Source organism: Passer montanus, unplaced genomic scaffold (assembly GCF_014805655.1).
Source record: "Passer montanus isolate IOZ18808 unplaced genomic scaffold, ASM1480565v1 scaffold29, whole genome shotgun sequence".
Classification (NCBI taxonomy): domain Eukaryota; kingdom Metazoa; phylum Chordata; class Aves; order Passeriformes; family Passeridae; genus Passer; species Passer montanus.
This window is the reverse complement of record NW_024367596.1, coordinates 9,378,139-9,404,815: the sequence shown is the minus strand read 5'-3', so window position 1 is coordinate 9,404,815 and position 26,677 is coordinate 9,378,139. Positions and strand designations below refer to the sequence as shown.

Below are 26,677 nucleotides of genomic sequence, written 5' to 3'. Positions count from 1 at the left end.
TCCTGATGCTGAATTCTAAATTGCATCAGAGATGCAGTCTGAATTCTCTAGAATGGTCAAGTGTAAAAAAGTTGACATCTGTGTGACTCCTCAGGACAGTTCAAACCTTCACGTTCCACTTAGGTGAGCCAGCAAGATAGCAGGAGGTTGTCATTCCCTGGAACCTGTTGGTAGGGTGGGATGCTGTACCTCCAAGTTGTACAGATGTTTGAGGGCAGAGGTGATGGTTTGATCAGATTGTAGCTTCTGTGTTTGGGTGTTCTGGAGGTGATTATGCTCTACCAGGTGATTATGTTCTACACAGGTTCCTCCCTGTGTTCATGTCATGTGTCTTGTTCCCAGCAATGTTTGTTATCTCAGTTCTGTCTCTTCTGCCCACATATTTTACCTCCTTTATCCTAACTTCCATGTTATAACGCTTTCTTATTTTCTGGTTAATCTTGCCTGGTCTCAAACACCTCTCTCATCACCAGCTCCACTCTTCTCATCCACGTTGTTAGCATGATAAAAAGAGGAATAACTGGTATCTGAACATTTGGTAGGAAATACCTTTTAAATCAGAAAATTAATTTTAGGATGCTGATGAGACAAGTAATAATTTGAACACGCTTAACTCATGATTACTATTATTTATGGTCACATATATTACCCTTTAGTTCAGTCATGGACCAAGGCTTTTACTGGTCTTTGAGCTGGTGTCAGTCACACTGTTCTCAGGGACTGAGAGTCATTGAGCACAATAATAGCAGGACAATTAGGAGCTTGTCATTACACTGGTCCTAAGCTCAGCTATGGAATAAATGTTTTTGTAGAGGGCCACGACTGAATGTGGTTGTGAGCCATAAAATATCTGCTATTTCCTTTCATTCTGCTGGCTTGCAAAGGACTGGAGAGATTTGTGCTTAGCAAGGTAAAAAATTATCTTTGGAACCCATCTATGCTAAAACAGCAGGTCATCCAGTGGAGCTGTAAACTTATTGCAAATATTCAGATGTTAAATATTCTTGGCTCTGTTCTGCTGGGTGCAAATTGTGTCACATCATTCAGGGATGGCTGTGTGTCAGAAGATTGTTATAATTACCATTAAAAGTCAGTGTGGAAATCCCAGGAGCTTCACTGTTGGTAATAGTTCTCAAACCTTCACTGGTGATTAGCTCAGAACTGGTGGTGTTCTGAGCATGGTGAAGGAAATCACACACACACATTTCTAGTGCTCGTGATTTGGCTGTGAATTATGTAACTGAGCAATACAGATATTTTAAACATCTGTCATCTCTTTTTTTTTTTCACAAATACAGTAAAGTCAGAAATGCATCTGTTAGGTTCTTTAATCAGCTTCATTGCACTGCAGTTTCTGTTCACAGCCCTTGTATTGCCCTGTAGTGGTTAAGAAATAAGTCTGGAAATTCCATATGAAAAACATGTTATCAGTTTGAAAACAGACTGCTTAAGTAGCTTTCCACATATAGATAAATACTATTCAGTTCATATTTCTTTCACTTAAAACACACTTTTCTACTTTGGATGCATAAAGCAAAAGGTAAAACTACAGATTTTCATTAATAATGCAGTTGTTCCAGTGCTGCCAGATTTGCAGTGTATAAATAGAAGAAAAACTTTTTAACAGTTTTAATAATGACTCTAATTGTTTCTGTCTAATTAAATTTTCAGGCAGAAATGTGATTTTTTTTTAACTAACTTTGGCTGTATTCTTGCCGTATGATACAGTTCTTTTCATTTCTTAACCATGCTGAAAATGTTATAAATAGAAATAGGGTTTTTAGAAGCAGGCATTGCAAGCTGTATGAGTGGATTCTGGGCTAACTCAAATGAGGTGCTGTTCTTTCTGGTTTGGGGAAGGGGTTTCCTCTCCTAATCAATGTCTGCAGCACATGTCCCTGGGGCTCTCTCGGTGTAGGAAGGAGGAATGTGTCTGGTACCTGACAATTGTTAGGGATAACAAAAGCAAACAAACAAACACAAAGACCTGAGCAGAGCCCTGAGATTTTCTGTTCTCCAGTCTGTGGGCTGCCTGCCACTTCACCCTTGGAGGAGCTCTTTGTACTTCTGTGTTCCTCAGCTGGAGGTGTCTCAGTCTGCTGAGCACTGCTGTCTGTTTTTTAATCATATTAGAAGAAATTGTGTTCATATTTATAGCATGCTTTTCAGATTTGCCTGTTCTATTTCTGTTCTGGTTTGGACCATAAAGAAATCCTCCTATCACTGCATTTCCCAACTCTTTGTATCTTGCTTTCTCTATTTCATGTGGCACATTCTGCTTCCTTCCTGTGTGCCCCACAACATCCTTATGTCAGAGGCATTTAGAGAAGAACTTTGCTGTTTTGTTTTACTTCTCAGGCAAAAGCTTGTCATTTTAAAGCTGGAAAGCACAGTTTGTGCTCCATGAAGAGAGGAGCTAAAAAGAAATTATAAGACACCCATCTTATGCCTTTATAAAATCTCATTTCAAGTTTTGTACGGCATATAAGTGAATTCATTGAAACAGGTTTTTCATATGCCTTTGTATTTTATTTCCATGCCAAATGATTTGAAGTTCTGTGACTACATTACATAATATCATAAAATTGCATGTTGTGCAGAAGAGTTATTTTGAGCGTAATGTTGATGTTCATTTTTAAAGGCAATGTCAAACTCCAGTGGCAGACTTTGATTACCAAAGTTTTTTGTCAGTTTATTGCAACGTACCATCCTGCCACTCTTGCTGCCTTGCTCTGTAGAGTGAAATGCAGTACTCTCCATTTCTTTTACTTAGTATTTCTTGTCACAGTTACAACAGTTGTTTCTTACTTCACTGTGGGCACTGTTTAAATAAAAAATTCTTGTTTGTTGAATACTATCAGGAGAAATGCAGACTAAAATAGTTTTATTTTCAGATATAGTTTGAGGTGAGACTTTTCACATTCTCATTCTTTCTTTATAGTGGCCAGGGAGTTTTACTTCTGTTAGAAGTACAGATTCATTTCTGTGCTTCTGATGATCTCAGGATAGATTTTCTTGATCATATTGTGCTTACAGTAATGAACTCAATATTACTTTCAGGGCAAGAGAAGTACTCTGTACTGCCACAATTGTTAGTGCTTAAGTTTTTTTTATGTAACTTCAAATATCCTGCTTGACTTATATTTTCATACCCTCATTTGTTTTTTGTTTTTTTTTTTGCTTAACACTTCCATATTAATCCTGAAGCTAAACAACCTTTTAATACTGTGCTATTTTTATTGTATTGTTCAAATACTGCATATCAGGGCCTATTATTTTCAGTGTATAATCAACCCTTCTAGTTTGCTGTGTGTGGTTCAATGGCTTATTTGCTATTCAGTGAATGTCAAATCTGTAGTTTCTTTGCTGCATCAAAGCCCTTCACTCTTATCTTTCCACAGCCTGTGTAGACTTGAAGAAGTTGTTAAAGTCAAATTATTTGCATTAATCTATTAACTAAAATCCAGGGAGTGCTTTTTGCATTGGGACTATTTTCTGATGTTCGGGGTTAGAGTTCTTTGGGATTTTTTTTGCAGTCTCTGACTATTCATTTCCCTTGTGTTCACCTGAATTGGAGGCTATTGACCCTCTTTGTACCCAAGCCTGTTATCCTAGTGAGGTTTTGGGAAAGGTAAGTGGATTGAATAAATATCAAATGTATGTTTTAACAATGCTCATAATTTTTGATAGGAAAAAATAATAGATGGATCCAGTGGTTTGCACATGGACTTACAATCTGGCAATAGTTTTAGCTCAATTTTCAAAGTTTTTATGTGTTTTGCTTTAAATTGATGTTTTTAAAAGTTTATTTTTTTTTAGTTGGGTAATTCCTTTTGTACTTGAACTTTCTCTAAGGGGCTGGGGGGATGAGTTCATTTACTGCACACTTCCCCTCACTGCTAACTTTGTGAAGCAGTCTTGGAAAATGAAACCCTGCTCTGCTGGAACTCAGTCAAGTATTTCAGGAGCAGCGGGCAGAAGGCAGTGTCGTGTTGCCGAGGAGCAGTGAATGCTCTCACACATCTCGAGTGTCTGCCTGTGAGGGGTGAGGCACTTTCTCTGTTACTTGGAGATTTTTCCACTTAAAATTCTTACATGCTTTCAAATGAACACTTTTTAAATTACAGTTTTATATACATGAACAGCTAAAAATACCAGCAGTTGAAATAGTCATTATGAAATAGAATAATAGAGATCTCTGGAAGTGGAATTCTCATCGTTGTTGTGCAGTGTGGGCAGTGGCTGCACAGCTTCTCTTCTGTGGCTCAGTGTTTGTCAAGAATTCTCCTAGCAAGGCAAAAAGCTTTCATTTTCCTCAGTTTGCACTGAGCTGGTCTAATAGATAAAAGTTGTCACATGCAGAACACTGTTTCACTGAAGGACCTGGAGGGGTAGAACCAACTAGCCAAAAATTTTCAAAGTGACTACTTCAGTTTGAGATTAATTTTCATGACAGTTTCTTAAGAGCAGTGTTTACTGTTAAACCTCAACTTAAGCATTTCCCTGAAGAGGAGTCGGTTTGGTTTGGATTTGAAAAAAAAATTTTTTAAAAATTCATTTTTGGTCAGATGAGTTTGGATTTTGTTTTATAAAATCTGTTTGCTTCCAGCATTCACAATGTTAATTTTATTTTGTGAAAAGAAGTGCATACAATTCACCTCAAATACTAACTGGAGAATGTAACAATAATTTTGATAGCCTTGCTACTAGTTTTTAGCCAAGCTTAGGTTTTTCTTTTAAGAAAGTGAAGATGAATGAAATAGTGACCCCCAGTCCTGTAGCCCTTGATCCCTGGCAATGTCTGCATGGTGTGTTCTCGACTGAAGGTGACTTTTATGGTTTCCAGATGAAAAATTTATTTCATATTTTAAACATATATTTTGGCAATTGCTGCCATTTGTCTCCTCATTTGGCTGTTCCCTCTGATAAGGGATATTTTCCATGCCTATCCTGTACTGTTGTTTTATTCCTTGACACTAAAATGGCTTGTACTGCACAGATGACTTTGTAAGACTCCAGCTCTCTTTCTAGAATTCTGGCAATAATTGTCCTATTGAAATTGAAACACTGCTTGTGTAAAGTGTAACAGGCTTTTTTTGTTAGGGATGATGTCAGCATGAGAGATGGCCTCAAGGAGCCATTAAAAGAACATAAGACTTTTGACTGTTGGACTTTATTGACTTTTCTCCTCAGTAAAATACATTCTGCAGAAGATGGATCAGTGTCTGCAGTGGTATGAGATGTATTTGTTGACTTTACTGTGCAGTCTGATGAAGCTGTATCTCAGTGCCATAAATACAGAGGCACTCTATTAAGAGTGTCAAAGAAATGCAGTAATAAGAGGCATAAAATTTTATAGAAATGCTTGCCTTTCTCTGAAAGTAATTGGCCTTTTTATGTGAAATTACTCACTTGGCTTTTTAGGACCTTTGAATTTTCAGTTCTGGTTTATTTCTAACTCTTCCCTTAAGACGTTTTTCAATGTATCCACAGCTGGCATTTTTTTTCTTTATTGTCTGTCCATCTATTGCAGACTTCGTTCTATCATTTTATTTTAACTGTTGTGGAAAAAAAGGACTATAGGAATACATTTTGAACTGATTGGGGTAATATGCAAAATCAATGTCACAATGGGTAAATAGCAGCTGCTATATTAGCTGACATATTCATACGTGAAAATGCTTGTAGGTGGAGAATTTTATGTCCAGTATTAAGATGAATTGGAGCTTTTAGTAAAATAAATAGCTGAATGGTTCAGCCCTTGCTCTGGAGGTGGCGGCCTGCACTGTGTCCTGTAGTGAAGTTTATTTTTGAATACAACTCACCATGATGTGAGGACAAGCATAATAACATCAGCAAACTTTTAATTAAAAACAAGATAAAAAATATGTATTAAGTGACTTGACTTTCAAATTCAACATTTCAACTCGAGCCTGCAAGAGAATGTCTTCAGCTGAACTTCTTGAAGCCCTTTGCCACATTGGTTCCTGTTTCTGCATGGCAGCTCCACTCCCCTGAACAACAAACCTGATCACTGAGAACAAGTTGTGTAAGTTATGAACTGACAGCCAGGTTAGTTCTGCCCCTGTGGACATGACAAGTTATACTCAAGTCTGGAGCCATCAGTTGTCCTGAAGTGTTCATGGGAAAGTGAAGAGATGTCAAAGAAAATGAGGAATTGTTTCCTGATTGGGAGAGTCCATAGAAGGGAGGTATGTTGATGTTTTTGGTAGGAGTATGTTCATATACTGTATTTATTCTCCATAGTCCTGAGTGTGAGAACTGAGAAAAGCAGATGTCCTAGATAAAAATAGATGATGAAGAAACACAAAAGAGGTAAATGTTGGGTTTTGTATGCTGGGAATCAAAGCAGCAAATCTGAACCATGCAATGATTTTAAGTGATTGTGTTGCAGTGAGACATTTACAAAACAAGATTAGTCTCCTTTGTTTTAGCCAAGATGGTTGCATAATGCTACAAGAAAATGGAATGCTTAAGTAATGAAGACTTTGATCTGATTCAATTCAAAGTAACGTCAACTTAGAAAATCCTGATGAAAGATTTTCTTTCAAAAGTTGTTTTCTTACTTCTCCTTTTCTCAAGTCTTTGTTAAGGCAAGACTTCCAACTTATTTGTCAATGTGCTGATAACAGCTAATTTAAGGAAACTGGGCTGCCAAAGGAAGTCACTGCCCTCGTATATCCACTAGAGAGACAGTTCATGTAAGTCCTCCCCAAGTTAGCTTCAGGCAAATTTTGCAAGAATAGTTTAAACAGCTTCAGAAATCATGTGAGCTAACTTGACGGTTTTTCTGCCTGATGTGAATTGGGAAATGCTCACACAAGCATTGCAGAATTAGTAGCTTACAGCAAAGGGCTGGTAGGGAGGACCCAAGAGAGGGGATAATTTTCAACCAGTAAAGTTGGATCCCAGAGGGTGGGGATCTCCAAGGTTTTCAGATGTCATTAAACTGTCTTTGTTATACTGTATAAAAGACTAGACATGAGGCTTTCACACTATGATTTGACTTTTTTGTTTTTCTTTTTGATTTTAAATCAACACAGGGTAGGTTTGGGGCAAACCCAAACAGGTTCTTTTAAACCAGTTTTATCAATGGAGGGGTGTAGGCTGCCATACCAGCTTTGTAGGTGTAGTCCAAAGGCTGCTTTCCTTGGAGATAAATTCTGTGTATGTTCTGCATAAAAAAAGCAGAGGGGCTGCACTGCAGCTGGACAATGGGGAGCTGAGCTTCCCTGATTTAACTGGCCTTGGTGAGCTGGAGACTCCAGTTCATTCACTCAGTGATAGATCTTTTGCAAAGTTGCTTCTCCAACTTCCAGTTAGTTTTAGAGCTGTTTGAAAGAGAAGCATGATTATGCTGTTGGGTGAGTGCCAAGCTTAGTGAGGAAAGGGAATGGAATTGCTAGAAGAGAGAAGATTGGGGGGCTGTCAGTGGGAAGTTGGAAGTAGAGCACATGTAAAAACTTCTTTAACCGCAAACCCCATGTGAAGGGGTTCGAATGAATTCTTGTTTTCAGACATGGATAAACAGTTCCACTTTGCATCATCTCTGCTGCAGCAGTACATGAGTTGCAGTTTGTATTCTGTCTGTAATCTGTCCTGTTGTTTACTGGCCAGTCATGAGGCCCAGCTGGCAGGTCACCCAACTTCCTTCTGCCTCCCTTTTAAAGCTACTGAAAATCTGTCCCTGCTCATCTGAAAATTGGTTTCATCTCACTCTCAAAGTGTTTGCTTGGCTCCACTGTGTGCCATCCTTAAATACCATGGTATGTACACAAGGATGTACCATGCTTTGTACTGAGGTATGTATCCATAATGAGCAAAACTTGGGTATAAATCCCTGATCACATTCCTGTATTTGCTACTCTGAAAAAACCTGTTTTATTAGAAATGTTTGAGTTAAGAAATCTAAACAAACAAACAAACAAGAAAGGCTTCATGGTTGTTATTAACCAGCTAGTCCAAATCCCAGGTATTGCCAGAAGTCCTGATGTTCTTCAATACTCATAAAGCCACATTGTCGTCCTCTCCCTTGTGTTGATGTTAGGGATTACTCAACTGCAGCAGGAACTGGATCATGCCTCAGAAGGGCTGAAGACAATTTGTGGCTTTGGTTTTTTTCAGGATTTGCTCTCAGTAATGAGACCCAACTGGCAGTGTGGCTGCACAGGCAGGAGTGCTGGTGCAAGGGAGAGGATGGGAACACGTGGCCAGTAAGGAATTGCTCCGTGGCTTCAAGTGGCTCACTGTGAAGGCAGGGTCTGCACTGAATAATGAATAAACAATAGCTGACGTAACAGTTTGATCCATTCACGCTACAGATTTTTCTGTTCTAGAGCCAATTAGAGGAAAAGCAAATGGAGTTGTTGGAATATGAAAGTTTTCAGTTCCTGCAGGGACTGGAGCTTGTCACTCTTGCCTGCTCTCCAGTAGACACACAAGAACAACTATGTAATGGCGTTCTATAGTTGTCACTGTTTGGTTTTTTGTTTTTAATAAACAAACAATATTTTTCCTTGCAAAAGGAAAATGAAATCATTTTGCAGAGGAAGTGGCATTGTATTCCAAGTTGTTACTCTTGTTAGAATGTTTATCCTCTTCTTGCAGTACTCAGGTGGTTCTGCTCTAGCGCGACATCATGCTTTCCTTGGAAATATGCTTTATTTTCACTGGTCATACAGCAGTTTACATTAAGGTCAGGACTATAATGTGTTTTTGTTTAGTCAGTGTTTTTTTATGGTGGCACCTGTGAAGTTTTCTGTCATATCTAAAACAGAAAGCTAAACTACAGTAAATATGCATTAAAATCATGTGAAGAGAAAAAAGGGAAGGCGAATGGGAGTTGGTGTTTAGAATCTTCTGTTTTCCTCTTTGATCCCAGGTATGATTGAGTTTTCTTACTTAGTATAATTAAAGTTCTTACAGATGTCTGTATATAGATTTTTCTAGTCTTAAGAGCAAATGGTGAATGTTGCAGAGACTAGGCCAGGTAGGAGGGTTGTACTTGCTTAATTTTATTTTTTTTCAATATGATGTGTTTTAAGAGAAAAGAGTTGCTAAAAAAGCCTAGTGTAGTCCAAGTAACTTGGAAGCCAGATTCTGCAAATCTCCCTTGTGTGACTGTTCTTAAAAGCTTCTGAATTAGAAAACAAAAAAGCCAGCCAGGTTTCATCGGTAATCTGGGTGTTGAAGGGAAAAAAAAAAGTAAAGGCTTTGGCCATAGTTCTCACTTCATTAAACTTGCTCCAAGCTGGGGATTTGTGGGAGTTCTTCAGAGAAGTGAGGGGTTTTCTTGTTTTTTAAAAGCTTTGGCAAGAATCTTTGTTATTTGTGTTGAATATTCCAAAATAAAACTGTAGCCAGAGGAAATAGCATCTGTGAAACTTTGATTCACACATGTGAAACTTGACGATGATTTGGCAGTGATTTGAAGCAGGTTTTGTAAAGGACAGTTAAGCATCCTTGGTTAAAAGCTACAAACCTTGTCTTCAGCACTCAAGCCAATCCAGAGGGCCCATTTCAGTGTGATGTGTAATCTTCTATTTGTGATTTATGTTATGCAGTGAGTTCTCAGGTTGGTGGAGCAAGTTTTGATGGTCATGCTGCATTCCAAATGTAGCACCATCAAGTCAACATTTGGAAGAAACCACTAACCTTTGCCTTATTTTCTGGAACTGCAGAAATCATAGCCTGTGCCTGGTGCCAAAAGCAGCAGGTTGGAGATTCTCAGTTACCAACTGTGGAAATGGTTAAAGTGCAGTTTAATGCTGCTGGTGCTGTTGCTAAGCAGGAATGTGATCATGCATTTCAAGCATGGATCTGCTGAGAATTGAAATGTGATAAGTGTATCAAGGATGGATCACATCTGAATTTAATCTTCCTTCATGAAATGCTGGAAATTGAAACTGGAAATTCCATATTTTATTAGAGGGCTACGGAAATAATACAGGTGAAAACAGTCTTTGTTACAGCTGTTCTGTTGTACATCTGTGGGTACTCTGGCTTGGACAGTGGGGCTGCCCTTGACAGTTTACCTGGGGAAAACACAGAAGGAACAAATGCATTTTGGTGCAGTAAATCCCACCTTACCTTAATTAGTTTACATGAAGACTATCTTGATGTCTGGGGAAATAATTAGGGAAAGTTCAGGTTTGACAGGGCTGGCAGGTAGAAGGTGAGTCAGGAGATGACATTTTTGAGGTTTGTTTTGAATTAGGGTATGACAGAAGTGGTAGTCTTCACAGCAGGCAGGAAGAGGTAAAGTCATCCCTCCTGTGTCAGGAAATGTCCAGGTGTGAAATGAAGCTTGAAGGCTGCCAACATTTTCAGTGTTGACAAAGAAAAACACTCCCAGTTACTGAGTGCAGGGACCAACATCATTAGAAGTATATCACAGGGGTATTCTCTTATGATGATTTCTGGTTTTCTTGTGCAAGAAAAGTTAGCACCATAATACCAGTAGCTCATCTGCCTGGGGCTATGCTTTCATTATATTAATTTTCTCTTAGTAGCTTTATGGGAGTGTTTCCTAAAAGTCAGCAGAATCACAAGGATTGTTGCTCTAAGGTTATCAAGTTCTGAAGTGTTTGAGAAGTGAAAAAATAAATCATAAAACCGGGATAAAGTGTGGGCATTTATTTGGCTAAGAGAATGAGTGACAAGCTGAAGGTGGAGCTGAGGTTTGTATAACAATGTGCCTCAAATCCATTTGGAATGTTGTTGTTCTAATAGAGTTGATTCTAAATGTCAGCATTGAGCAATCAGATGGCATCAAGTTCCTCAAAAGATGGTTTTAGTGACATTATCTGAGGGGTGGCTGTGCCTAAGCAGTCACTTTCCAGGCAGCAGTAGCTGTAAATGAGCTGTTCTAGTGAGTTGCTTTCCATATCATCAAGAGTACATTATTCAGTTCTAGGATATTCTCCAGTGCAATGGTGGTTTTGTTGTTATCAGTGTGAAAGTGTGGAGTTTGCTTCTGGTCTTCAAGTTGTGTATGTGGTAAAATAAAAAAAGCTGTTTACACAGTTCCAGATTCTGGTATTTCTTCTTAAACAGCTGCACCTTCTCCTAAAGCAGTTAGTGCTGCCTTTTGCCTTCTGTCCCTGTATTGGCTGTCAGCCTCCTGGTCATTGATTGGCTGCTTTAATTATTCATAAGAAAATATATTGTCCTCTGTCAGCTGCAAGCTCATATGTGTTAGATTTGTCTGGTATTAAAGGAAACCATGAATGTGCTTTCAAGCTACAACACATGTCTCATAGTTTTTGGGGAAAAAAAGAACATTTGCTTGCCATAAAAATGAAGCCATTCTAGCCGAGGACAGTCTGTGCCACCAGTGTCACCACTGAGATTCAGATCAATTCACAGATACCAGGGTTGTTGCATCACTGCAGCAAGTTCACGGCTGCCATCACACAGCTGCAAAGGGACTGTTCTGGAGCCGTGTTACATGATGGGGGGGAGCCCACAGCTCACAGTGCCACAGTCTCATACATCAGTGTTGCCAGTAGGTGTTGTGGTTGTGGCAGATGTTTGGTTTTGAATAGACAGCCAAAATCTGGGCTTTGCTGGTTTAAATTTAAAAAAATAAAAATTGAAAGTGCGTGGGGAACACGTGCGGGTCTCTGATGACAAAAGGCAGATTTTTATTAACAAAATTTTGTATCAAAGTCCAGGTCTAGAGTGTCTGCCTGTGTCGTAGTTCATTGGTATGAGAGCAGAAGCTGTATTCCATCACAACGGGATTATGGCCTGATCCCATCAGCATCTCCTGATGAGTTGGAATCCACCACCCCCCAGCTGGTGTGAGTGCCAGCAGCAGTTGAGCTGCAGCTCCCTCTCTGTAGTGTAGGTAGTGGGTATCCCATACATTGAACAGTGCATCTTTGTGCATCACTGATTGTGCTTTGGAGACAAAATTTGTGTTACAGCTGAAGTTAAAAATGCGTGAACACAGACCTGCTAATGTTTGATGTTAGAGGAACATTCTTTGAGCAGGAGGAGTTTGCATTTAATGCCAAATGATGCAATATGAGGCGCAGTGTATCTCTAGTCACATTTAACTTTGGATTTGCTGCCTTTCTCCACAGAATCCTAATTAAGATGGAAAAGGTCAGTGATCTGACTCTGCTCTATGATTTCATTTTGTATCTGTACTGTTGGCTTTTTTATCTTTCACGAAGAGCTTAGTTCCAAAGAATGCTTCCTCTTTGCCAAAATTCCACATGATCTTGCCTTCAAGGAAACACATCCATTTTTAGTAAACTAGGAGAGCCTTTTTTTTTTTTTTTTAAAGAAGATTTCTGGTAACAGTGATTTTAACCCATGAAATGTGGACACAATGAGTTAATCCTAGTTCAAATTATAACAGTTATATTTCATTCATATGATTATTCATAGTGAAATTTAGTATTTGTGCTTTTATGGGGGAATTAGTAATTTGTTTGCAGTTTAAGGTATGAGAAGCAGCAAGGGTGTGCACCTGCATGTTAAAGAAAATAACCTGCATCTCGTCAATTACCTCTTGCTCGTTAAAAAATAGGAAAATTTAAATAATATCTCATTGCAACATCTGTTATTTTCTCTGAGAAATAGAAATCTTTGCAGAAATTTTAGTTTACACAATAATTTGTACTGTAATACCTTTCTCTTTTCTGGTTGTTGAAGTTATTTCATCCATACAGTAGCAGAAGAATATGACCAAAACAAGTCTTAATGGGCAAGGTGTTAATTGGGTATTTTAAATGAAATACCTTAGTTTTTTCCATTACCTCACTTATACTTTCTCTTTTGAGAAAAACACCAGCTAGAGCTGTGCTGCTGGGCAGCAAATACGTGAATGTATAACCAGTCACTGGAATGCTTTTGTTATCTTCTGGATTTTGTTATAGCTGTGCTTCTCTTTCAGGTGTTTTGAGGAAGGTGATGGGCAGAGGATGGAATTGCTGAATTGTTTCATGCAGTGACTGCTGCACTCTGCCCTATTTCTGGTCACATTTAGGGTCTGCTTTGCTGGCATGGGAGAAGATTCCAGAGAAATTGAACAAAATAAAGAATGTCACTGAATCTTAGGGATGCTGTGTTCTGGACTTTAGGAAATGTAAATACTTACTGAAGGTTTAAGGGGGACAAAGCAAGGATTGCAAATAACCAAAAGCAGTTCTTGAATTTGCAGATTCAGAATTCACACTGTATTTTGTCATATGTTGCTTCTGTCTAATTCTTAACTCCATTTTTGACTTTTGTTTTAGCTTAGTTGTACTTTTCCTTCTGCTTGCCTGTTTCTATGGTCCTGGCCAGCCCTCCCTCTTGGCTCCCCCTTTGGGCACATGAAATCACAGATGCTGTGTACAAGACAACCTTCTCATGGCCATCATGAATAAAAATGCTCTAAACTTGTTAACCAAACTTGTAACTGGTTAGACCCATTTTTGAATGATTTAAGAGACTATACTGCAGCATCAAAATTCAGCTGATTTAATTCAGTGTTTCCCACTGAATGTCTACTGCTAAATAGGAATGCCAAGCTTTAAAAATCACTGTAGATTGAGAGTAGTCTGGAAAAATGTATTCACTGGTGCTAACTAGCTTTGATGTCTCTTTCCTATCACACTCTGAGCTCATTTGTTGCTTAAAAAAAATGTATTTTCATTTCTTCATACCTAGTGTTGTTTTTGCAGGGAATTATTTCTGTAGCAATACTAAATCATAGTTCAGAGCACGTGAAATTCTTGACTAATTCATGCCTTATGGTCTGCACAAGATGTAAAAAATAGTTTTTAGATGTTCTTTGGTAAGGTAAAGTGAAACAAAAAGCAAATGAGAATTCTCATATTTGTGGTTAAACCCTTTCCAAAACAGAGTAGAAAGAAACTTTTTGTCACTTTTCTGCCAGAAATAGGGCTCACTACTTGGGATGCCTGTTTCTCTATTAAAATGGGTAGAATTCAGACTGCTTTTGGCAGCACAGCTGTGTGAAAGAGGGATAAAGCTGTGAGCTGAAGGATGCTCCTATGTTGTGAGAGAAGTGATGGAATTCAGGAACTTTTACACCTTATACATAAACCAATGCTGTAATAATTCTTCAAATAGATGGTTAAACATCCAATCAATGTGGGAAATAAGTATTTATTCTAAATTACTCTTGCTTGTTTCTTGTCTTCTCTGAAACAATTTGCATTTTTCTCTTTCTTGCATGGTAACATAAAATTTTATTGTGAAACCTCATAGCAAGTTTTGTGGATGGTAAATAATTCCAGTGTGGCTAACTGCACTTGGTGGAAATATTTCAGGATACATGACTTATGTTGGGACAGCGTGATTGAAAACCTCTCTTCTCCTGTTTTACAACAGTGTTGGTACACAGAGATCCCACTAGGAATGTCACAATTTTGGGCACCATTGTAGCACAGCACTAAAGCTCTCCTTTACATCTGCTGCAGCTCTCCTTGGAGGGGAGGGCTGGAGTCTGCTCTCATTTTCACTAAATCCTTTATTAGAATGGAACTATGGAAGTAAAGCATAAGGGACCTTAGGACATACTGGAGCTCTCTGGCAGATAGCTAGTGCAGAATAAGCATCCATTGCAGCAATTCTTAGAAGTGTGTGCTGTGTTCTGCAGGATATATACAATTACTCTGTTGACTCCTTTGTCACCTACAGATTCTTAAGCAGGTTGTGATCAGTCCAATTAATTTGCTGCTGCCACTTAAGCTGGAGTTCAGTGAGTGCTTTAAAATGCCAAGAACAGACTCTGCCACCAAAGTAGGGATTCTTCTGCCTGCACCAACGTTTTTCCCTGGTTCTGGCATAGGGTTTGTGGGAGAGGTGATCAGAAAACCACTGTATTTCTGGTCAGTCTCTCTCACACTCAGGCAATGCAAAGCACCTGGGACAAGCTGTAGAGGTAGGAAAACCCTGCTTTGGCAGTAGCAGGTAGCAGGATCCATCACCATGGTATTTCTTTGCCTTGATGCATTTATCTGATGTTTTATCTGGATGATTAGTAGATGGTCATATCAGGATGTTTATAGAGCCTTAGCAATCTGTAAGTGCAAGTTTTTCTTCACTCTTAGAAAAAAAGGGAAAAATGTTTTCTTTTTCACAAAAAGTAGAAAAGTAGGGCAAAGATCTCAAACTGCTTTCTGTCATAAATAATAAAACTATTCTAGATATGCAATGCAAACTTACTGTTAACTTCTATAATTTTGTAGTTTTAACTCCCACTATTCGAGCTGTTGGAAACATTCATTTAAAGTGTATATTTTTCAAAATCAGGTTTGGACAAGTTGAAGCTGAGCTCATGTTTGAGCCTGATACCAGCTGGAAAGAAGCATTTGGTGTTTGTGTATTTGGGAGGGGGGTAATTTTTAATTTCTTTATTTTTAAAATTTTTTATTGGTGAACAGACAAGGGGTTTCATTATGTTCCCCATTAACTTTTTGTATTGGTGGATTTGAAGTTTCCATGACTTTCATGCTTTCTTACCTGTGTGCACTCTGCTGAACTTTATATCCATCACAGCCCCTGCTGTAATGAGCTTTTGTCATACCTGGATGTTGGGTAATGCTTCTATGAGAACTCAGGAAGTGGGGACTGTAGGTGTGTGTCTGTGGGAACTGCCCTGTGGAATTTACAAGCAGCAGCTTTCCTTGACCTTTAAAGAAAAAAGAAACTTGTACAACTACGTTATCACAGTGCAGCTTGTGAAGGAGAGCAATGCTCAAGGATATTTTGTGCCCATAAACTGGTAACTGGAGCTGTCCAAGGAAAAGCATTGATTCTTCCAGTGTAAATATTTGGTAGGTGTTTTGGTTAAACTTCTTTAACCAAAACAACCTTGCCAAGCAAGGATCTTCACTAAGTTCTAAGGCAGCTTTACTGAATCTTTCTCTTTCCCTCCCTCAGACTTGTCACGGAACAGACTGTCGGAGCTTCCAGCAGAAGCCTGCCACTTTGTCTCCCTCGAGACTCTTAATCTGTACCAGAACTGCATTCGATACATCCCAGAGGCTGTTTCGAACTTACAGTCACTGACATTTCTAAATATCAGGTAACAGTTGTCTTACCAATTCTGCTTTAGCATGAGGAAAGCTTTTGCACTCAGCCCAAACATTCTCCTTTGTGGCAGAGCATGGCCACTTATCAGAGCACCTGAAAGGGCACAAAAACCTCACATTGCTCCACACTGAGTTCAAAAGCCTCTGATCAGCCTTGATACTTGATATTCAGTTTGTTCACACATAACTAGATAAAACAAATAAGTTCAAAAGCCTCTGATCAGCCTTGATACTTGATATTCAGTTTGTTCACACATAACTAGATAAAACAAGTAATGAAGAACAGCCTCATGGAACCACTTTTGTAGTAATTGATTTGTTCATCTAAATGGAGTGTGCTTTTTGTATATGTCTTTCATTGCATGAATATTTCTCATTAGACTTCTGATTATTTTGTTTTCTTTCTGTCCAAAAGTCGAAACCAGCTTTCAACATTGCCAGTACACCTCTGTAGGTTACCACTAAAAGTTTTGATAGCAAGTAATAATAAGCTGGTTTCAATACCTGAAGAAATTGGACAGCTCAGACAGCTGACAGAGCTTGTGAGTATACACTTGATTTCCAACTACTACTGTTCTGCTCTTGGCCTAATCTCTGTCTGCCACAGTGTCTCTAACTGTGTTTAGTTTTGTATGGAGGTGTTAGAAAAGGGTTTTAAGTACTCTGGGATTTTAGAAGAATTTTATGTGAGGGAAAGATGCACTGGAGAGCAAATGATCCATGTCAATTCATATGTCTTCCCTATTCTAGAAAGGAGGGCCTGGTAGAATTAGAGTTCTTGCTATGTTTATTTCTGACAGAAAGCTTTTATGTAGCAAATTGTGCTGTCTGATATACTGTGGAATAACTTGAAATAAATTTCTATGTGTGAATGCTTAGTCTTTTAAAGCTTTTATTTCCCTGTGTGTTTAAAATGAGAACAATGCTTCATGTCAGCAGTGAGATTGAATGTGGATCTGAGGTGTTATATAAATAGCTGTCTTTTTTTCTCAGTCCCTAAATACACCTGCATATTTTAGTCAACAGAGACTTAGACAGTGATAACTCATTCTTTGTTCTTCCTTGTAGGATGTGAGCTGTAATGAGATACAGACAATACCTCCACAGATTGGCAGTTTGGAGTCTTTGAGAGACCTAAATGTCAGAAGAAATAATTTGGTGCGTTTACCTGAAGGTGAGAAAATGGCTGTCCACTGTAACAGCAGAAACTTCAAACACTTCTCTGTTTTCAGTCCCTTTTTCTTCCTCTGAGAGCTAGAAGCAGCGTGTTTTATGCTGAAAAATGTGTTTATGTGAAACACATATTTTTGCACCCTTGCTTTTTCTTACCCTCTTTTAATCTTCTAAATTGTATGTTTGTTTTCTATCTCCAGAGCTTGCTGAGTTGCCTTTGATTCGATTAGATTTCTCCTGCAATAAAATAACAACAATACCAGTTTGTTATAGGAACCTCAGACATCTTCAGACCATCATGTTAGAAAACAACCCTCTCCAGTCCCCCCCTGCACAGGTAAACTGCAGCTACAAACTGAGATGACTAATTCAGCTAACGAGGGCAGAACTAAGTTATAAATTGAAGGATTATATTACATATTTGTTATTTAAGAACAAGAGAACTTTAAATACATTCTGTTGTCTACAAGTGTTAAATATGTAGCACAGCTTGAAAAATCCCTTCTCTTTTCTGTATTAATAGTCTTTGCTGTGGAATATTACAAAAAATTTCACCAATGTTGGCATGGATATTTCTGCTTTCAGCGTAGAGGAGAGGAAATTGTGTTAGGCAAGACTAATTTTCTGTCAGTCAAATGTCAAAATTTTGACTGAGGCTTCAGTGCTGCAGTTTGCTGATCCACTTTGCAGCAGAGTACTCATATTGCCCTTTGAGCTAGAAACTGCAATATTGTTAATGACTAATTTGATTTTCAGTGTGGGTATACGAGCCCCTAAGTATTACAAATTCTACTGTGAGCTGCTGCATCAGAGTCAAGAGGGGCACTTGCTGAAACTTGTAGTTTCAGTAGGGTTTTGCTTTCCTTGTGAAAGCAGAGACAGCTGTTACTGCCTTCATTGACTATAAATTTGAGCTGGCTTTGGCAGTCTGCCACTGCCATTCAAACATGGGCATGGGTGGGATGCATCTGTTCTGATGCCAGGGGTATAAATTCTAGTACTTGTAAATGCTCATGTCTTGTTTGCATGATGAAATTTCAGCATCCAGCTGACAGAATTGCCTGCAGACCAGATGTGCTTGGAGGACAGTTTCCATTTGTCTACTACAGGCATCCCATGGTGCTTCATTGTAGCTGTTGCTCTAAAATGCAGTGATATTAGAATAAAAGATACATTGGTTGATGTAAATGTGCTCATTTATTATTATTCTCAACTGCATCTTGAATGTCTCTAGTGTGATTTGAAAATACGTTGTCAAATTATACTTACTTGATTTTTAAATTTTTTTTAAGATATGTATAAAAGGAAAAATTCATATATTTAAATACCTGAACATAGAAGCATGCAAGATAGCTCCAGACTTGCCTGATTATGATAGGAGACCCATGGGATTTGGATCATGGTAAGTTTTGCACAAGCCACATTCCCAGTTTTAATGGCATTCAAGAAAATTTTGTCAGTCCACCTTGACTTCATTGAAAAAAACCACATCAAATATTGTTCTTTGGCAAGTGCATTGAGGAGGCTTTGAAAAATATTTTTTATGGTATTTCATGGTGCATTCTAGTAAGGTACCAGTGTGTGAGAAGTGGTTCAGGAGATCACCTGGGCAGTGAAATGGGAAAGACAGTGTCAGAGCTGATATGCAGTAAAAAGAGAATAATAAGAATAAACAATACAGGGGGTATGCTTCCATGTTGCTGGGCAGTGAAATGGGAAAGACAGTGTCAGAGCTGATATGCAGTAAAAAGAGAATAATAATAAACAATACAGGGGGTATGTTCCCTTGTTTTTAACATCTATGTTCAGTTTACAAGATCTTAATATTTTCCACAGACTTACTGAATCATATCCCAGCTGTGATTTTTAACCTTTTGTACAGAATTTTCTAACGGCTGTGCTCAAACCGCAGGTGTAAATGCTGATCTCCACCCTGTTAGTAAACTGTTATTTCTGGCAATCTTTCACTTGGCACTGCTGCTTGGCATTGTAACACAAATATTGGAACAGTCAGCCATATCAGCTGCTAAATTAAGATGTCTAGCAGAAAGCAGGAGTTAAGATTTATTTCTGTTATGTGATACAGAAGAAAGGGAGTCAGTGAAGTATGAAACTGAATATATATATAAAAATTGCTTCAGTCATCTTTGAAGGAAATAATGATGTGTGGAAGAGTAAGGTGCTGAAGGATGTACTGCTGCCTTAGCAGCAGTAGAACACGAATCAGGGGGTTTCACAATAAATCATCATGAGTCAGATTTATGAAGAAGAATTTGCATGAGGGACTGACAGAGTGATTCCTCATCAGCACTGAATGTCGTAAGTTACTGTTCTGGATGAGGTCAGCATATGAACATGTCAAGGGTTAATCAGTTTCCAGTACAAGGTGATGCAGCTGCTTTCTGCATAATACTGAGGATACTGTGCTTTTCCTGGAAGGAAAAGGCTCTAAATGAGAAAATGTCGTGATCTGTTTAGCTCTAACATAAGTTTGTTAATTTTAAGAGAAATTCAAAATCAAGTGGCTGTATGTTTTTTTGGTTAATTGTTGTCTGTAGTTGTATATTGCTTTGGAAATTTTCATAAATTGCTTTTGTGAAATGAGAAGAATTAATGTATTTTAATCATAGCTTGAAATTGTCAATGCACAAACAAGGGCAGAACTACTTGAGGATGCTTTCTCTAGAATTTTTACCAGACTCAGCAGTATGAAATGAGCTTCAACTGGCTTTGCCTTAGCTGTATTTCTGTACCAAAGAGAAGCTAAGAGTTGGTGGTAGAATTATTTGTTATTACTGTGCTGTTTAGGGCATTTAGTGTTGAAGGTAATACCTTCCATCTTCCTGTAGCTATGGAAGAACTGTTGGTGAGCAGAGCACATATTAGGAGAAAACTGTGGAGTGATTCTGTGAAAGAAATAATCCTGAATTAGTATGTTTTTTATGTAATTTGAGATGAAAGAAATAAAATCCTTCAGCTGTGATACAGTTAATATTTCTAGGCAAGGCACAAGAACTTTGTGTTTGTTATCTTCAAAGGTGACCAATAGAAATGTGGTATCAGTCAGTCCACCTAGACTTTGTTGCTGGTTTATCTGATCACCTTGGTGTAATGCTATGCAGGTTGAGAGTCTGAGTGGTAGAAACTCTTAAAGTTTAGGGACATTTGTGTCATGCTGTCAGTTCCCATTGCTTCAAACATTTTTAATGTTTTTCTTGTTAAAAAGGAGAAGTCCTGGGCACAGTGTTTATGTATTTTTGAGCTTCCAGCTAACTTTAGTCTTAGATGTAAAGCTTTTCAAATTCTCCAATTGAAAAGGGAGGCTAAGAGAAAATTTGCATCAAAACACTTCCTCATTTTTGAGCTCCTTAATTTGCAGTAATTGTTCAATTTACAACAGAGTGCTCAGGAGATGCTGAAAATAGTGGTTAATTTAAGATGGAATTCTACTGCAGGTGGATTTTTCTTTGACCCATGTTTTAAAAATATATGTAAGTTCTATGAACTGTTAGTGTAATCATTGTTCTATTGTCAGTTATTCAAATTAGTAGCTCTTTAACTACATTAGGTGACTTTATACTCATTCTTTTTTCTTCCCACCCAGAAGAAGGGAGTTGTTTTTTTCTTTGGCTTTTTTTCTTTCTGATGGTTTATTATCCAGATCATCTTTCTGTTCAAATACAGGGCCATAAAAGTGGAACTCCTCTGAGTTAATCAAAACTCCATGCAGATGCAAGAGCTTGTCTTTTAGTCTACATCTGCACAGAAGCAGATGCATAGGTTAATGTGTCTCATCTGTAGCCTCCATCCCTCCTGGTACTTCTTTGCTATTTCATGTCTGTCTGAAAACTAAAACAGGCCATGAGAGTAGTCTGTCAGTCTTCTATTAAGATAGTAATACTAATACTAATAATAATTTGAAAATAAGTATTTCCTGAAAGTGGAATTTCAGAGGGAGCAGCAACTTGAGAGCAATGCCAGTGAAAAAAATGACCTGCAATTTAGTTAGGATGGGGTGAAGCAGTTAGCTTCCTGAAATTCATTCTTCCTTGTGCATTATGCAGTAATTACTGCTACAGTTCTCCCTGGGGCATCGAGTGCCAATAGGACAGTTGAGCCATTGTGAAATGCCATCTGCAGTGGATCAGACAAGTCCCATTGTCTCTTTCACTGTAGCTATCTGCAGCAGTTGCCAGAGTTGACATCTGTGATGGCTATACTGCTGAATTACGGAGTTTCTAAGCCCAGAAATTTCAAGAACTGTGTGCCTGTTTGCTTATATGTATTGTAACACTGGGCACATGTCTAATGCCTTTGTCTAGACATGTCATTGACAAAGCTCTGTAAATGAAAATTGTACTTTTACAGTTGTTACATTATGATATATCTGAAACACTGTTCAGCTTACTGCAGTTTCTTAATGTAATTATGACACAGAAGACATTTATGTAATACATGCTGCATACTTTTGAGTAGAAATAGTATATTCTGTATTTTTAGTGATTTTGTACATATTTATGCTTACTTATGTAAAAGTTTGTTTGACAGTGGTTTTCAACCAAAAGATATGAGTAGTAGAAAATGAAAGTTTTACTTGCTAAGCAGAGAAATATAAGACCAGTTTGCTTTGTCATAATTTCTCTTTGGGAAATGTTTGAAGAGTGGATCTGTCCTTTGAATCAGCTTAGCTCTGAAGGCCAGGCAGTGGCAGGTGACAGCTGACTGACAAGGATGGTGAGCTGTCAGCACCTGCCTCCTGCTCTATTTGTAACAAGTGCAGCCTGAGGTTTTCAGACATGCTGAGCTTGTGAACACGCTGCAGGTGTGCTTGGTGCCTTGTTCTGCTGTTGTTCTGTAATGGCTGAGAAGCTTTTGGTGTTTTTTATATCACAGTAACTAAAACTGTGTGTTTGACAGCCATGAGGAGCTCTATTCCAGTCGTCCATATGGAGCACTCGATTCTGGCTTCAATAGTGTGGACAGTGGAGACAAAAGATGGTCAGGGAATGAAGTAAGTGTTGCAGCTTTATTTTTGCTGAGTGCAGTATGGTACAGTAAAGATAACTAAATGTATGCATCTGGAAGCACATTCCATAGGTAACATGCATGTGCTGGGGTACAGGTTGCCTTGAGCCAATATTACTTGTTTTAATGGAGAAAAAGCAAGGTTAATTTTATATGGGGCAGACCCCAAGTTGGAGGTATTAACAGAAATGTATAAAACAGTGCATGAGAGGTTAATTTACTGGAGCATAAAAAATGAGAAAAATAGGGTTCCTCATTTTAAAAACTTTGTAATGGTATCAAATTACAATGCTGAGTCAACTGTAGTTATTAATGAAAAGTTGATTCAATAAAATAAATCTGAACATGAAAATTCAGCTTTGGAAATCAGCTGAAAATTTGTCTTGCTCCTTTGTTTAAAACATTAAAAGCTGTTTGTTATTTACAAGCAGGAAAATAGGATCTCTTAGCAAAAAGATTGTCAATTATTATTGCCAGGAAGAAGCTCCCTTTTCCTCTTGGAACAACTAGAAAATAGCCAAGACCTAAAGTCACAATGAGCTATACTCCACACTTTGACTCCTAGCTTGATTTTAGAGAAGGTGCTAGGATTTTCCATCCTGGGATGTTTTCAGTCATGTGCAGGTACTGCAATCAAAACTGTAGGCAGCTGCTTTCTAAGAAAGCTCAACTATATGTTTTTTAAAAACAATACATTATAGCTGTCTTCTGCTTTAAATTAGTGTTTTGTGGTTGTAAAACAGGGCAATTGAAGTACAAATCAAGACATAGTAGATCACAAAATTACATTTCTGAAGAAAAATGTTTCCAGATTTCACTGTTTGTTTTCCAAAGCCAACAGATGAGTTCTCAGATCTCCCATTACGTGTGGCAGAGTTCACCAAAGAGCAGAGACTGAGAAGAGAAAGTCAGTACCAAGAAAACAGAGGGAGTGCAGTTGTAATTAATGGTGGAGGTAAGTAGTGACCTTTGCCTAACTGTATTTATTGTCATCATTATTAAAGTTCCAGAATGTTTCCTACAGATATTAGCTGGTTTAAAAAGGGAAAAAAAACCAGAAATATCTAGGTGGAATTACACAAAAAAAGTGTTTTGAAAACTGTAAAAATACTGTTGTTTTAAGGATGTTAAAGGCAAAATCAAATGGCAGCAGAATTAGTATTTTCTTGAAAACTTTGTCAGCTTTTGCCTATGTCCTATGTTAAAGTCTCAACTGCTTCAAATGGTATTTTGGAATATTGAATTTCAGTGCATGGAGTTGGAGCTTCTGGGGAAATTTTACTGCAGTAGTAAATTGTCAGTGCTCTGTGCCGACTGCTGTCAGAACAGGATGAGCAATTTTGTCAGGAATTTTATATTTCCAACTGGTATACTTTTATATTTCCAACAGTGTCTCATTCCAGTTTTGGACTTTAATCCAAACTTTAATATCATCCAGGAGGGGCTGGTGGTTGTGAGTGGCAGTGCTTTGTTGTGCTTTTTCATTTGGTGTTGTGCAGTCTCACAGGATCACCTCCACAGCTGTTCAAGAGGTGATTGTGCTTTCCATGCTTCTTCATCTCCAGTCCTCTTTCATTTTAACTTCCAGAAATCTGCTTTTACCAGTGTGTCCTTTTGTTTATATGCCTTAATTTTAACAGTATTTCAGGTTTGTTTTTCAATAATTCCTTCTTCTCCATTGTCCTGCAGTACTTATTATTAGATCTTATCTACATATACTTTGATTGATTCTTCTTTGTCAGCTGCTCCCTGTTTTTCATTTCCCTGATGGCTACAGTTCATTTTTTCTCTTCCTAGTTACATCTAATGTCCTGTGCCCAGCTCCCACTTTTTCTTCTCTCTTCCCCCCTCTTCCCATCTTTATATTTTGCCATCTTCTTGTCTTAGTCTTCTGTGCCACAATTTTTTGTTTTCTTTGCCACCTTCTAGAAATATCTGAAACTTTTTAGTTAACTCAGGCATTAATGGGGAAAAAATTCAGTTCAAGCAGTTAAATTCTGGCAGTTAGAAGAATTGAAGACATGGTGTCATGGGGAGCATTGGGCAGCCTTAATAACAGGTAGTGCTGCCAGCTCTGCCTCCAAAACTAACTTTATTCTGTTCTTTGCCTTTTGCACACCAGGGATTTCAAAAAGCCTGGCAGACTTTTAAGCAGGAGCATGATCAGTTCATGAGTAGGTGTATCTGAGAGGGGCACAAACCATAGCATGTGGCTGTCAAAGATCCAGATGCTTTGCAGTTTTGTGTTCTTAACACAGCTACTAAAATCTTTCACCTTTTTCTGTATTATTGTTGTTATTATCATCATCATTATCTAATAAGCAAGTCTGGAAAGAAGGGAAGTTGGGGTTTTTTGTTTTTTGTTTTTTTTTTTTTTTTTTTTTTAAGATTTGAAACTGAGATGGAAATTTAATGAAGCCACAGTATATAGGAATGTAGTTTTGGATGGTTGTAGTAGCAGAGGGGGTGGCTTTGGCAATAACAGTTGCTAGATTGTGTGGTGAGGCAAAGAGAAGTCTGTTTTAGACAAGCAGGAAAGGGGCGGGGGAGTAAGGAAGAATGTCTGCAAGAGTCTGGAGCAAGTTTGGGGAGAGTTTTAAGGAAAAAGAAAGCTCTAGTGCTCTGAAAGGGAACTTATACTTTTCTCTACATCCCCAGTGTAATATTTTTCACCAGGGGCGTTTGCTCAATGTCATGACTCTCAGAATCCCTGAGCAGAGTGTGGAAAAGCAGTGACAAGTGAAAAAATTGCCCTACATAGTATCTCCCACACAAAGAAAAATCAATACCAGCCAAACTGTGCTGTTTCTTGCTCTCATTTCAGTGATTCCTAATTTCTTTTTCATTCTTCTTTTAAAATAAAATTGCAGGTGCCTTATATTGTTTTAGAGGAATTTTGTTGTTTTCTGTAGTGTTGTTCATTATTTCCACATACACTTCTTATATTTATTGTATTTGCATCCAGATAACTTCGACATGCTGCTCTCTATTTTGTTGTAGTAGTAACACTAGTAGAAGGATGTGTCATGCATTCTGATTTTTCTGACAGAGAACCAAGAAAAAATATTCCAAAATATACACAGGTCATTGTACAGTCTTGATATTAGCTGGAATACTTTGATATATAGTTTTTGGTTTTGAAAAGGAAATCACAGTATTTATTTTTTCAGTCACTGCTAAAGTATTTGCAGCCAGCGGTATAAAACTACCTCCTTCATACATGTTCCTTGTTGCTTTATAAAAGGCATAAATTTTACAATTATTTCAAAATTTGTTGATCTAATGTTAGTGGGCCTGACAAAATCCAGGAGCTTTCAGGCTGAGCTTTCCCAGATGGCAGAAAAAGCAGGGCCTTAGCTCCTGACCATGCTGCACTGTTGGGTTTTGTCCTGTCTCATGGATTATCTAATTGTGGGTGTTTTCTCTGTGTATGTTTGTCAAGTGGAACACGATCTCGATCAGATTGACTACATTGACAGCTGTGCCACGGAGGAGGAGGAGGAGGAGGTGAGGCAGCCCAAGTGCCAGGACTCAGACAGCCTCAGCTCCCAGTTCATGGCCTACATCGACCAGCGGCGCATCTCCAACGAGGTGGTGCTTCTCCTTCTGTTCATTCCCTTCACACACCCAGCAAAGCCCAGTGAAAACTCCTGCCTGTTGAGTCGTTTGGATGTTACACTTCTGGAGAGAGTCCTCAGAAACGGAACCTGTAGAAACAGATTTTTAGCCACATCCTGTTTCCTTCTGCGTTCTGTCAGTCTTAATTAATACCTATGTACACAGTTACACACTTCAGTGGCTCACTGGACAGACTACATGAATAACTTGTCTGAAAACGTCTTTGTGGCTGCTCTGCTTCAACAGTAACTGTGGTCCTGTGATCCAGATGTGTCCTTTCAAAGTTCTGTGCATTTTGAAGCAGAAAGGTATTTTCTATTTGAAGAAAGAAAAAAAAAAAGATGGATATTTAGCTTTTATGCAGGAGCTTGGTCCCTATCTTGTGAACTTTATATTATTGTGTTTAAAATCAGTCACACAGATATAAGAGATGCATTCGTTTTGCAAAGCTCATAAATTCAATATCAGATCACAGAAGCTGAAGCACAGACACAAGAGCAGAACTTTTCTAACTCAAGTAGGCAATGCAACCCAAGGACTCCTTGCTGTACATAGGGCAAAGGCATTGGTCAGCATCACAGCAGCTATTCCTTGGGGTCTATCTAGTCATAAAAATTAAATTGCTTTTAGCTGAAGGAGTAGTTTCTCTAAAAAGACCATCCAAAATACTCTACTGCTTAGGAAGACTGACTGCAATGTAGCAGCATGCATGCAGGCTTAAGTGAAAATTGGCAAGTTAATCTTAAAAAGTTTCTGTTTTCTCATGTTCATGGATGTCAGTG

At 38.3% G+C, this 26,677-nt stretch overlaps 1 protein-coding gene across 13 annotated transcripts in view; it reads left to right on the top strand.

The window, feature by feature from the left end:
* Nucleotides 1-26,677, top strand: part of LRCH3 (leucine rich repeats and calponin homology domain containing 3) — a 60,654-nt gene that overhangs the window by 7,562 nt on the left and 26,415 nt on the right. For all 13 annotated transcript variants that reach the window (XM_039713442.1, XM_039713444.1, XM_039713453.1 and 10 more), the window contains exons 2-9: nucleotides 15,928-16,072; nucleotides 16,495-16,621; nucleotides 17,148-17,253; nucleotides 17,453-17,589; nucleotides 18,545-18,654; nucleotides 22,170-22,263; nucleotides 23,112-23,232; nucleotides 25,720-25,868. In XM_039713442.1, coding sequence (XP_039569376.1) covers nucleotides 15,928-16,072; nucleotides 16,495-16,621; nucleotides 17,148-17,253; nucleotides 17,453-17,589; nucleotides 18,545-18,654; nucleotides 22,170-22,263; nucleotides 23,112-23,232; nucleotides 25,720-25,868 — 989 coding nt within the window. The remainder of the gene's footprint in view (nucleotides 1-15,927; nucleotides 16,073-16,494; nucleotides 16,622-17,147; nucleotides 17,254-17,452; nucleotides 17,590-18,544; nucleotides 18,655-22,169; nucleotides 22,264-23,111; nucleotides 23,233-25,719; nucleotides 25,869-26,677) is intronic.